At 40.2% G+C, this 14,265-nt stretch overlaps 1 protein-coding gene and 1 non-coding gene across 2 annotated transcripts in view; both read left to right on the top strand.

The window, feature by feature from the left end:
• The window catches only part of GABRR1 (gamma-aminobutyric acid type A receptor subunit rho1), a 33,592-nt gene extending 31,578 nt beyond the window's left edge, over positions 1–2,014 (top strand). The window contains exon 9 of the mRNA XM_047735236.1: positions 587–2,014. Within this exon, the coding sequence (XP_047591192.1) occupies positions 587–880 (294 nt within the window). The 3' untranslated portion in view covers positions 881–2,014. The remainder of the gene's footprint in view (positions 1–586) is intronic.
• Positions 2,015–6,172: 4,158 nt separating this feature from the next.
• Positions 6,173–6,280, top strand: LOC125103365 (U6 spliceosomal RNA). The gene has a single exon (XR_007128370.1). It is a non-coding gene; the product is annotated as a U6 spliceosomal RNA (small nuclear RNA).
• Positions 6,281–14,265: the final 7,985 nt, after the last annotated feature.

Genomic DNA, 14,265 nt, shown 5'->3' with positions numbered 1-14,265 from the left:
GAACCCAGAGGGGTAAAAAACAAACAAACAAAAACAACAACAAGCAAACAAACAAAAAACTTCCAGGGAAGCACATCCTCCCTTCTAGGAACCTCCCCTTCATATGTGACCTCTGGGATCGCCTTCCCTCCCACCCAGCTTTTCTTTCTTCCTCCTGTCCACAGTCAAATGGTTCTTTCCTCCAGAAACCTAGAACCAAGTAGGAGAGAACTAGCACCACGATGCTACACCTTTCAGTCCCCACCCCATCACACCACACTATACACACATAATGTTATCAGAAACATTTTTATCAGGGCTCCTATCAGTTTCTGACCTCAGGGGGAACAGGACAATTATCTGATCAGGAACATTCAGGGGGTCTCTGACACGATGTGATGTTCCCTGAGAGTTGCTCCATAGACTTGGAACAAAAACGGACACCTGCTCTTTTAGCACGTTCCCGTGCTGACACCATTATTTCCCCAAACCCTAACCCCTAACTGGGAATAAAAGAACAGAGAAAAGGCCACCGCAACCAGATTGCAGTTTCTTCTGAGAGCCGGGGCAGAGCTCACATCCCAGTGTGTGTTTGCTGTGTTGGCAGCTTCCTTGCAGCTGTGGAATATCCCAGCCTCGCGGCGTCATGCTGGAGGGCAGCTACAGCGACGGGGAGGTTAATGACCTGGGCAGCTACATACCCGAGAACGGAGAAAAGCCGGACAAGATGATGGTGCAGCTGACCTTGGCCTCGGAGAGGAGCTCCCCGCAGAGGAAAAGCCAGAGGAGCAGCTACGTGAGCATGAGGATTGACACCCATGCCATTGACAAATACTCCAGGATAATTTTTCCAGCGGCATATATTTTATTCAATTTAATATACTGGTCTATTTTCTCATAAATGCCTGTAACTCTGTAAATTTCACCTTCTTTTGTATGTGTCACAGAAATACCTGTGTGATGGAAGTAATTTAAGGTTATGAGGCAATTAAAGTTCCCACTACCCACCCTTCTCCTGCTTTCCAAAACTACATAGACAACCTATTTACTGCTTTAATTTGCACTTACTAACCGTCTGTTGCATCCACAGCATCGTACTCGGTGCTGCCAGGAATAGGACACCCGTAGCAACTGGTCATAGTTATTACTGGAATCCCCTGGAAGAGCACGCTGCCCGTGTTGTGGACACACTGTAGCTTAACCTGTAGCGATTATTCACATGAATGACGCCCTCTGTGCACATGTCATTATATTCCCTGGACTAGGTGGGATTGGGAAGCACTGAAGTTCACTCGCGTGAAACGTACGTGCACCTAAATCCCCACTTGGACCAAAATTCATGCTTCACTTCATATCTATTCCTTATTTTTCAATGTGTCTCCTCATGTTTATTTAATACAAGGCAAAAATAATTTCCCTGTTTTTATTTATGTCTTACGGTTCATGAGGTTTCACCTCTTCAGAAGCAAAGCTCTTTAGAATGGTGCAATGGCTTCTGATTTGGGGGGGATGGGGAGTCTCTCTGGTAGGGAAGCTATGAAGAAGATGGTCTATGCATACGTGTTCTGTCAGTTCTGTCATAGAGATAACTAGCCTAGAAAACTTGTGTTTCAGTGTCTCCTGTTTCATAATAATGGCTTCATGTAGTTCTATCTTGGAGCATGTCCTAGTTCAAAGTGAAGTCCTTTCTCAGGAGTGTGGTACCTTCACTGAGGAACTTGGGAATAGACAGTTGTCATCATAAACACTTCAAGAAAACACATCTTTTGGGACTATTACTAGTTACTTATTAGGAGGAGAAATATTCACATGGTTTCTGAAGAAAAAAAGAACACCAGAAAGAAAAAGAAATGGGAAGATATCACTGAACATCTCCAGTTATATTTAGTGAATGCCAGCATTTTCTCTGAGCCAGAAAACAATGGCCACCTCTTGCCAGGGCATGGGATAAGAGAGAGGATTCTAATTTGATGTATTATTGAAAAATAAATAAGCTATTGTGCTGTGAAGTGTGTAAACCTGGCGATTCACAGACCTGTACCCCTGGGGCTAATAATACATTATATGTTTATAAAATAAATAAATAAATAAATAAGCTATTCATACTATACACCTACAGGATCAACTCCCACCAAACTTATCGAAACAGCACTTGTTTGAAACTCACTTTAATAAAGTGAATTCTACACAATGATGTCATTTTCTTTCCACAGGTACTTGAGCTGAGCATCCATACTAAATAATATCTCTTCATACGAGAACTATGCTTCATTCTAGTATGACAATAAAACTATGTTTGCACAAATCCCAATTACAAGGTAGTCTTCCATTTCCCCTAATTAAAAACGCTTTCAAGAAGATACTTAAAGGGATATAGATGAAATAGTTAAACATTAGCTTTTGATATTTAAAAACATTTTGAACATTACTTTCTCATACTTATTTTATGAAACAATTTCAATCAAACTCTTCACAAACATCCTTGCCACTCACTTCTTGCTCATGACCACAGCCACTCTGAGTCATCTAGCAAGGTTTCCAGGGCACATCATGTGAATTTCCATCCACTTTGTTTGGGCTGTATGTAGAGGATGCTGTATGAGTTTACTCAGGCTGCCCTAGCAGGTGGCTTAAATGACACCAATTTATTTTCTCTCGGTTCTGGAGGCTGGAAGTCTAAGAGCAAGGTGCTGGCAGGTCTGGTTTCTCCTGAGGTCTCCCCCGTTGACTTGCAGATGGTCACCTTCTTGCTATGTCTGAGCATGGCCTTTTTCTCTGAACCCATGCATCCCTAGGTGTCTCTTTTCTAGAAGGATACTAGACCTACTGGAGTAGAGCTCCACCCTTATGATCTCATTTAACCTTAATTGCCTCTTTAAAAGCCCTGTCTCCAAATAAGTCACTGTGGGAGTGAAGACTTCAGCATATAAATTGGGGGGAGGGGTGGGGTGAGGGCAAAATTCGGTCCAGAACAGCTGTCCATGTTGTCATGTCCATTACGTTATTTGCATAATAGTACATCTTATACGTGTTTACTCTTGATCTTTATAACATAATCACTTCCAGTACTTTTTTTTTTAAGTTTATAGTGATCTCCACACTGGTGGTAAGGAAGAAAAAGTAATGAAATTCGTGTTAAATTTCTTTGCTATCTGGAAGCAATTCTTGCAGGGACCCCTTCAAGCATTTCAAAATAGCACCGATGGAGGTTATCTCCACGCTCGTGTTTCCTCCAGGCCGTACCTTGCTGTCAAAGCTACATGTGGGAGAAAGAACTCTAATACGACTTTGTAAAGACTTCAGTATAAAGCGACTCCCTCTTTCTGGTGGATAATTTTGGAGAGGACCTTACCACATATGTGGGCATCTATAGCACTTCATGAATTTTTGCTGGAATCACTGGAGAATAGGAAGATGTGGTTAATAAAATTGTCTGGTTAAGAGGCAGGTACCATCATATGCCCATATTAAATAATTTTTCAAGAGTCAAAATACTGTAACATACAGGTGACTTGACCTATAGCAAACATAATTTATTCTCTGGTAGCTCAGGATTTTGAGGGTTTATCATCATTTTTGTGCTACAATGTAGACATCATAAAGGTGTCTTCCTGGTGTTAGCCAGGAAGGAACTGGGGTCAGTCAGACCAGCCTTGACTCAATGGCAATATTCTCTTTCTGTGTTACATATCCCTAAACAATACTCATTAGCTTTTTCATAATTCACATTTAGAGAAGAGTGGTGATGCTAGGTTTTAGAAAGAATAAGAAATGGCTTGTTAATAACAATGAAACCTCACATTTGTAAAACCCAGTTTTATACAAGTACTTTTTTTTTTTTTTTTTAAGTAGGCTCCACACCCAGCATGGAGTCCAGTGCAGGGCTTGAACTCACATAATCCTGATATCAAGACCTGAGCTGAAATCAAGAGTTGGATGCTTAACCGTCTGAGCCACGCAGATGCCCCACAAACAAGTATTTATTTATTTATTTATTTATTTATTTATTTATTTATTTGTCAGAGACAGAGAGGGAGAGAGCCAGAGCACACATTGCAGGGAGAGCGGCAGAGGGAGAGAGAGAAGTAGATTCCCCAATGAGCAGGAAGCCCAACGCAAGGCTCCATCTCAGGGCCCTGGGATCATGACCTGAGCAGAAGGCAGACGCTTATCTGACTGAGCCACCCAGCATCCCACAAACAAATGCTTTTGATGAGGCACGTTGGGATCTGGGAGCAAATGGTCAAGAACGAATTCTTGAGATGTTTTTAGTGCAAAAAAAAGGTGGGTTGTGTGTGTGTATGTGTGTGTGTGTGTAAGAGTGCAAAAAAGGTGGTTTTATTAAACCACAGGGACAGGACCTGTGGGGAGAAAGAGCTGCATTGGGCTTGTGAGGAGTGACTGATTACATACTTTCAAGTAGGGAAGAGGCTAGGGAGAGCCTAAGTCTCTAGATGCAAGGTTTCTAGGACTTTGGGGGCCAGCTCTTGTTAGGATAAGGTCATTTACCTCTGTCTAGCAAATCCTTAGTCATGAGACCCTTCCAATGTAGATCAGTGGGCCATCTGTTTGGAGGATGGTTGCTAACATATCTTAGAGAGGAAGAGATAAAGGAAGTTTCCAAAGGGATTTTCATACGTTAAAGAAGTCTTACAGGATCCTGGATGTTGGGCTAAGGTCAAGTTAAAGTTGCCTTTTGCCTCTGGCAGAGTATTAATACTGAAGCAGTTGAGCTCCATGAGGAAGGAAGGTCACTCTGCTGTCCCAAGTACTTGTCAATGGGCTGTAAGTTGTAAGAAGTTTAAATTTTTTCTACATTTCTTTCACCTTTGTTCTCCACATCACTTTCACACAGTGTATTTGTATTAAAGATTCCTAAGTTTCAAGTACAGAAACCTTTCATTTTGTGATAACTCACTAAAGAACCCATAAGAAGTCAGTGAAGGGGGGCACCTGGGTGTCTCAGTCGGTTGTCTGCCTTCGGCCTTCATCTCAGGGTGTGATCTTCAGATCCTGGGATTAAGCCCCATGTTGGGCTTCCTGCTTAGCAGGAAGCCTGCTTCTCCTTCTCCCTGTGCCCTGCCCTGCCCCTCCCTGCTCATGCATGCTCTCTCTCTCTCTCTCTCATATAAACAAAATCTTTTTTTTTTTTAAGATTTTATTTATTTGACAGAGAGAGACAGAGCAAGAGAGGGAACACAAGCAGGGGGAGTAGGAGAGGGAGAAGCAGGCCCCCTGCCAGGCAGGGAGCCCTATTTGGGGCTAGATCCCAGGGCCCTAGGATCATGACCTGAGCCTAAGGCAGATGCCCAATGACTGAGCCACCCAGGTGCCCCTCATATAAACAAAATCTTAAAAAAAAAAAAAATCAGTGAAAGAAATGAGTAAGATGATTTCTTGATGAAATTTTAATATCTAATTAGCAGGGAAAAAACAAACACTTCCATTTTCAGGCCAAATGAGAATTGAACACAACCCTAATGACTGCAAGATACAATTCGATCTTTTTTTGGTCTATACAGCATTCGACACTTTGATTTGTCTGATGAATTGGACAGCACCTTTGGCATTTTGTAGCTTGAACCCTCCTGTACCTACCTGTTTGTCCCATATATAAAAGCCCTTTCGACTTTTTATAGCTCTTATTTATCCTGAAAACTGAAAATAAGACAGAGAAACACAATGTATAAAGAAATGCAAAACGTAAATACTCCCCAAATCTCTACCATTTCCTTGGTTTAAAAATTTAATTGACATTTCTTTTTTTTTTTTAAGATTTTATTTATTTATTTGACAGAGAGAGATCACAAGTAGACAGAGAGGCAGGCAGAGAGAGAGAGAGAGAGAGAAGCAGGCTCCCCGCTGAGCAGAGAGCCCGATGCGGGGCTGGATCCCAGGACCCTGAGATCATGACCTGAGCCGAAGGCAGCGGCTTAACCCACTGAGCCACCCAGGCGCCCCTTAATTGACATTTCTAAGAGTAGTATTAACACTGCGGAAAACCGACTAGAGCAAGAAAAAAGGTCCTGGCAACAAATATTAAATATAATCTTAATTTTGGGGGTTGCAACATAGAATCTACATGAATGTAATTCTAAAACATTGTCCCTAAAAAGGATAGATTCTAAGGAAATGAAAAGTATTGTAGGCTGAGAGGTCAATAGAATTATTTGATAAAGATTAAGAGGTACACGTGCTCACTTCAGCAGCACATGTACTAAAATTGGAACAATACAGAGAAGATTAGCATGGCCCCTGCGCCAAGGATGACACGCAAATTTGTGAAGTGTTCCATATTTAAAATAAATAAATAAATAAATAAATAAATAAATAAATAGGAATGCAAGTTGCTTTAGGAAATATTTCGGGCCACAATAGCAAGATTTCTTGTGTGCAAAAGCCAAGAGTTAAATCTCATTCAGGCACATTTTAACACGATTCCACTTGTTATTTTCTATTAAGTTTCTTTCTCTTAGATCTCCTATCAGAAAGCAATCAACTTTAGGATCGCCCAATTTAATGATATGCCTAGAAAAATTCATTCAAGCATGATGAGAGAAGAAAAAAAACCACCTCTGAAAATTTCTCAGTCTTCACCAAAAGTTGGCACCATTTTCTCAGGTCGTACATCTGTGCACAAGTATCCTCATATGAAAATCAATTTTAGTGTTCTGGCTTCCCCCCAAAATACCATGACTACCACTTAATATGAGCCTGGCTCCATAGTTACTGGCTTTGCCATTTCAAATAGTTAACAATCTTGGCAAAATTGTCTTTAGTTATGAAAGATGGCATCCTGTACCCACATATGTCTGGTGAATTTACCTAAAAACTGAAGATTTAAGGTACAGCTTTACAACAATGTTCCCGTTTTGTAATACTGTTCCATAACACAATGTAATGATCGTGGCATCCTCCAGTTGGATTTCCATATTGGGGTATTCACTGCATCTATTTTTTAATTGGGATAAAAATACAGTTTGATTCTGGCAACTCAGATATCCCCAGAACAGTGTTGGCATCGAGACCTAGGAATGCGTTAAGAAAGCAGAACCTCAGTACCCGCCTTTCACCTTCTCTATTAGAACCCGTATTTTTATTTTTCCAAAAAAAATTTTTTTTTAAGATTTTATTTATTTATTTGACAGACAGAGATCACAAGTAAGCAGAGAGGCAGGCTGGGGGTGGGGAGCGGGAAGCACACTCCCTGCTGAGCAGAGAGCCTGATGCAGGGCTCAATCCCAGGACCCTGGGATCATGACCTGTGCTGAAGGCAGAGGCTTTAAACCCACTGAGCCACCCAGGTGATCCTAGAACCCATATTTTAACAAGATCCCTTCAGTGATTCCTGTGGGGCTACCAGAGAGCCTGGGGGGTGAAGGAATGCACCCAGGGCAGAACAAAAGAGATAGAAGTTTATTGATCACACTGCAAGACAGCAGTGGGAGGACAGTAAAGGAGAGACTGTCTGCGACGAAGTAGCGTTTATGGGGCGGGATAAGGGAGTATGAAGACTTATGGAATTTTGGGGAAACCTTTTATGGTAATCTTAGGAACTGTCCGTGGTTGTGATTAGCGCATTAGTCAGTTAGGGCCTATGGCTATTTGGAGGTGGGTCACTTAGAGAGCCTGTCTTCAGCTCTGTGGTCACAGTGGGTTCTCTCACCTTGCTCAGGGTTCCACGGCTCAAGCTTGTTGCCTAAAACAACCTTCACAGTTCATCCGTACGTTCAAGTTAGCAAAGCTCTGAACTAGGCTCACACAATCGTGCATCTTTGAGTATCATTCCCAAGAAGGGATTAAAAGCTACGTGGATACATTCAACAACTCGATATTGAGGGCTGAACTATACGTACTAAGCCTTGCGTTAAGAGCTATAGCTGGTTTGTTGATCTCGAACAAGTTTGTCAGGAACACCGCTCCCTACCCCCATACTGCTCCCTGCCCCCTAGTCTACAGCCCTCAAGCATCAAACCCAAAACATCAAACATCAATAACACAAATGTCTCTACAAAATAGGAAACTTTAAAATCCTGGAAACTTTAAAATATTTCTCCACCACAAACCTCAACTGAGTTTAAACTTTTTTTTTTTAATTATAAGGAGGATGAATCTCAGTTACGTGGAATCTAAGTGCAGATTTGGGAAGTAAATTTCCTTGGCGGATGGATAAGTTATAAAAAGCAAAAAAAAACCCTCATAATCCTATTAAGCAGAGGCAACTAGTACTGCTCATCTTTTTTTTTTTTTTTTGGTACTTTTTTTTTTAAAAGATTTTATTTATTTATTTGACAAACAGAGATCACAAGTAGGCAGAGAGACAGGCAGCGGGGGGGAGGGGGGGGGAAGCAGGTTCCCTGCTGAGCAGAGAGCCCGATATGGGGCTCGATCCCAGGATGCTGGGATCGTGATCTGAGCAGAAGGCTGTCACTTAAACCCACTGAGCCACCCAGCCACCCCTTTTTGGTACATTTTTATATAGTTGCCATCATATTTTATATACAAATTGATTTTGGTTCTTTCCCGTAACATAGCATGACCATTTTCCTACTAAGAGCTCTTTATATTCTGCAGTCATTAAAATCATTCCCTATTTTAAACATACAAAGCAATCTTCCCCCTTAATATTGGAAAAAAAATAATACTGGGATGAATATTCTTATTAGATACATATTCTTGTCACACTCTATTTCACTACGCTAACAATGAATGTCTGAAATGGATGTTGATTTGAGATCAGTATTTTTTATTATGTTATAGGAGTGTGATTCTAGGCTCCTAGCTTTCTAGGACTTTAAAAATCACAAATGGGATTAAGCTATACCTTAGTAGCATCTGACAATATGGAAAAGCAACCCACTCATACTAGCTTAAGAAAGAAAGAAAAGAATATGGGGGAGTTTCACCTACAAAAAGTAAACAGAAGTCCAGCTGGGCCTGATGAACACTGAAAAGTTTTCAGACAGCTTTTATTTTTAGGCAGTATAGTACTTTCTTATTTTTCTGGGTGGTTGCTGTATTGGCTATTAAGTTTGGGGTGCCTGGGTGGCTCAGTTGGTTAAGAGACCACCTTCGGCTCAGGTCGTGATCCTGGAGGCTCAGGACCAAGACCTGCATCAGGCTCCCTGCTCAGCGCGGAGTCTGCTTCTCCCTCCGGCCCTCCACTTCTCATGCTCTCTCTCTCTCAAATAAATAAATACTTTAAAAAAAAAAATTGTCCTCTGCGCATACATGACATTCAACTCCAGACTTGTCATTAAAATTCTAGGGCTCGTCACCTAAATGACACCCCTACCCTAGTCTCAATTCCCAGGAGAGCTAATCCAAATGCCTCCTCACCGATACCAGAATTCCACATCAGTCTGTATAGGCCTTCCAGAGCACTGAAAGAGGGTAAACTAGCTCTTTAGGAGACAGGAAAGGAGTTAGCAACCAGAATCAGATTCAGATTTTTCCTCCTTAGTCTACCCTGAGCTCGGTGATGGCTGTCTGCAAATGAGCCCAAAGTGAGAGGGATCCTTCAGACTATTAAAAACAAGAAACAAAACAAAAATGCAAAAAAAAAAAAAAAAATTCAGCATCTGGTTCAAAATGGAGGACATGCTTTTGAGTATGCAGAAAGTAGGTTTCCCTGGCAATGGAATGCACGGATCAAGCCATACATTGAAAGATAATAAATATGGTTGTGACAAATCAAGGTGAGGACAAAAAACAAGTCTTGATAGTGAAATTATGTTCTTGTCATCTTAGAGTAAGAAATTTGTGGGCACCTGGGTGCCTCAGTTAAGCATCTGCCTTTGGCTCATGTCATAATCTCAGGGTCCTGGGATCGAGTCCCACATTGGGACTCCCTACTCCATGGGGAGTCCGCTTCTCCCTCTGCCTCCCCCCACCCCATCTCTCATGAATAAATACACGTCTTAAAAAAAAAAAAAAAAGAAATTTGTGCTATGTGAATTCACTTCTAAACTTCTGCTATTTTTTTCCCTTTGATTTCCTAAATTCATTTTTGTCCAGTCTTGGATCTACAGAGTAAAGAAATCGCATTTAGGCCAGGAGAACTTAGTTAAGTGGCAGAAGGCGGAAGGGTGTAGAGAAAAAGATGGAGTCATTCAGGTCAAGGAGGAGCCTGTTTCAGATAGGGACCTGTGTCAAGCAAAGATGAACGCAGTTCAGGGTACTGCAGAGAGAGGCCCCTGGGTGGCTCAGTCGGTTAAGTGTCCGGCTCTTGATCTCAGCTCAGGCCTTGATCTTGAGGTCCCGAGTTCAAGCTCCACATTGAGCTCTATGCTGGGTGTGGAGCCTACTTAAAAAAAAAAGGGGGGGGGCGCCTGGGTGACTCAGTGGGTTAAGCCGCTGCCTTCGGCTCAGGTCATGATCCCAGGTCCTGGGTTCAAGCCCCACATCGGGCTTTCCGCTCGGCGTGGAGCCTGCTTCCTCCTCTCTCTCTGCTTGCCTCTCTGTCTACTTGTGATCTCTCTCTGTCAAATAAATAAATAAAATCTTTAAAAAAAAAAAAAAGGTGTTCTAGCCACGAGATATCGCTGGGACCAGCATCAGCTGATAGCCCAGAACTCGTAACAAGCAGAAGCAGGGGCCCAAGACTGATTAAAACCCCTTTGAAATGGAGAGTTTTGCAGCAAAGTGTCACCCCTCAGGCATGACCCCTCTGTGTCTGGCCACTCAAAAAAGGCAGCAGCCAGACTGATCTCTGAACAGAACTCAGATCCTTTATGGCTGGAGCGTGATAAGCAGCATGTGTCGACCGAAGGAAACCTTATCTCAACCGCACCCACAGATTGCCTTGTCTCCTGTACCCTTCTGCTATTTTGTTTGTTGTGTGGCTTCTCTTATGTTCTGCTCTGTGGGCTGGGTAGGAAGTCAAAGTTAATCATATGGTGAAATGTCATTGAGTTTGGAATCCTGAACATGCTTTTTAGACATGATTAACTTTGCTTTATGATAAGGGAAAGATGACATTGCCACAAGACACAACTCGTGTGTGTACCTTTGTAGCATGCTCACAACAAAGGGGTCATGGCAACATCAGAGGCTGGAACATGGACTGACAATGGACTGGAGAAACCTAGAAACACAAACCCAAGAGAACCATGATGGCAATCTCTTTCTGCCTGGGGTTTTCTTTCACAAGCTCTTCATATATATATATATATATATATATATATATATATATATATACACACACACACACACACACACACACACACACACACATATGTGTCTGTATATATATGTATGTATATGTGTGTATATGTATATATACACATATATGTATATATGTATGTATATGTGTGTGTGTGTGTGTATATATATATATATATATATATACTTTAACATAGGACCTTCTCTTAAAGAACATGCAACCTGCCTAAGTGGGTTCTGTGACATGGGATGTATGGTTCTCTTACCACAACACATGATCTTCCTGTGAGGAATGGCTCAGGTGGGATGACAAGGCACGCATGAGGTGACTGATCACTAATCCTGAATCTGTATCATTTGCAGGCAGTTAACAATGCTTGGATTTAGAAGGTTCGGTATTCCCTGAATCAATGAAGCTCAAACGGTAGAACATGAAATTTCTCAACTGTTTTCCATGCTCCTGAGCTAACAGAATATTGCATCAGATGGTGACACAACAGATCGACAGAAGTTCAAACTCTAACGTAATTTATCGTTCACTCAGTGGGGCAAGGTCTAACTTAGTCTTTGACCTAAACAACATTCTTGTCTATTTAAGACCCTGACCTTGTATTTCTATTTTATATTTCTGAGGTTTATTTTTTAAGGTGATTGGATACTTTGGTCCACTGAACTAACAAAAGCGAATCTCACATTTCCATCACGAGACAGAAGGACTGGACTCTATTTTGAGAGCCAGTCTAAATTTTTCTCATATGAAGACACTTGTAATTTTTTTCATTATGAGGCACTTATTCTTCAACCACTAATAAGATGTAAAAACCTATCCTATTGCAATTTAGTTATCAGATGGACTTCCTTTGTATTAAAGTTGAAAATTCTTTTTAGGGAAAATTCAATACTATAATTATGTATCTCTTACCATGTACAATTTACACTGGCATTTTTAAGCTTCTGAAACTAGTAAAATATTCATTTTTAAACAACACAACTTAAAAAATTCTCCATTATATGAATAATATGACTTTTTTGTTCTTTACTTTTTTTATTTTAAGCAAACTCCACGCCACACATGGGGCTTCAACTCACATGCTCTACTGAGGGAGCCAGCCAAGTGCCCCGACATTTAGAGTTTGAAAGCAAATCATCACCTGTAAAACTGATGAATTAATCAGAGAATAAGGTATCACAATGTATTCGAGGAATTGTACTTTAGCTTCATGTATTTTCTTATCTCTGTGTATGTTGAAAACAACCACAAGACAACTGCTATTAAATGTATTTATTACCATTTTAGATATTTATACACAATTTAATATATATGTATTAAAATATTACAGAAACTACTATCACCTGACAGTGGTAGAAACTGCTTACTTGAAAATATTAACTTCCTACATATCAAAATGCAACATCCTCTAATGAACTGCAAAATGCCTGCAGTACGTTAAAGAGATAAAACAGAGTTTATCATACCTTACAGCCTTATAAAGAGTTGCTAGCCAGCACAAAGATACTGGATTTATTTTACAATGAAAATGTGATGTGCTTTGATAGTTTGAAGGCTTGGACACAATGTAGGGCACTTTCCAGAAGACTCAAGAGATGCTTGGGGTAAAAAGTTAGAAATGTATAAAACACGACAACTATCAAAAAGATTTTTTTAAAAAGAGTATTAGATAGTCATCCTTTAAAAAAACATTTAATATCAATTTCTTCTATCCAAACAAACAGACATGATTCAGGTATTTTCAAATATTTTAGAAACACTTCCTGAAAAATTTCCAAGACAGTAGCTTTCAGATGTTCCCTCAACACCAAGGTGCTCAGATGAAGTAAATCTTAGGAGAACTCACCACCAACCACAAGCATTTTTAAGCATATGCTTACTCTTCTTACTACCTTAAGCTGAGAAGTGTGCAATCTTCCACAAATATTCACTGAGTTCAGTGAACAAATGTTCACAAATGTTCAGCTGAATAACAACAACTAAAATATCAAAGTATCCTTTGGAAGACTGTGGAAAATCAAGTGTCAGTTTATTATACAAGTATTCGTAAACACATGAAAATGTTCTAGTGTATCCTAAATATCTCCACCCTTTTGAGTGCTATACAAAGAAGTAATTAAAAGGATAAATTTCCTGAGTAGTTCCATAAAATATGCATAATATTTAAAAATGAGAAGCAGTCTGAAAAACTAAACATTAACTATACTGTCTTATTAAAGGGCATAGAGGAGGGCGCCTGGGTGGCTCAGTGGGTTAAGCCGCTGCCTTCGGCTCAGGTCATGATCTCAGGGTCCTGGGATCGAGTCCCACATCGGGCTCTCTGCTCAGCAGGGAGACTGCTTCCCTCTCTCTCTCTGCCTGCCTCTCTGTCTACTTGTGATCTCTCTCTGTCAAATAAATAAATAAAATCTTTAAAAAAAAAAAAGGGCATAGAGGAATTTAGTAATTAACAGTACCACATAATTGTTTTATTCAGGTTCTGTTGTCAGGACTGCTTTTTAAAATTAAGTCACTATGGAAAAAATCTTTTCCGTCTGTAATTATATTTAAATCATCAATTTGACTCTACCTTTTAAAGTCTATTAATTTAACAAAGATAGCCAAAAGTTGATATTTGAGGAAAAGACTTTCAGTGCAGGGTATGAACAACGAAAGATCATTAAAAAGACGGTAATGAAAGCATTCTCCATAAAAATAAAGACACCTCAGGCAGGTCCACCTATACTTCTCGTTTAGGGGAAAAATGAGGTCAATCTTTTAAAAAATTATATAATTTTAAACTTTGCACTAAGTCAGGGCCTTTTTTCCCCCCAAGAGTCAGGTTTTAGTGTACTTGAAGTAAATTAAGTATATTGAAAAGGTACTGGCTTCTAACAATATACTAATATTCTAACAATATTGCTGTATGGTATCAATATATTGATATATAATCTAGTAGAAGAGTAACAACAACACTGATCCTAAGTGGTAATTAAGTGTCATCTTTCAAACTATTTCTGGGAGAAAAACTTGGTTGCCCCTTTCCTCAAATGAGGATACAATTTTCCTCGAAAACAAGATACAAAATTAGAAATTCTTTTTTTTTTTTTTTTAATTTTTTTCAGCATAACAGT

Source organism: Lutra lutra, chromosome 6 (assembly GCF_902655055.1).
Source record: "Lutra lutra chromosome 6, mLutLut1.2, whole genome shotgun sequence".
In the NCBI taxonomy this organism is placed as follows: domain Eukaryota; kingdom Metazoa; phylum Chordata; class Mammalia; order Carnivora; family Mustelidae; genus Lutra; species Lutra lutra.
Note: the sequence above shows the minus strand (reverse complement) of the source record. Positions and strands in the feature narration are given on the sequence as shown.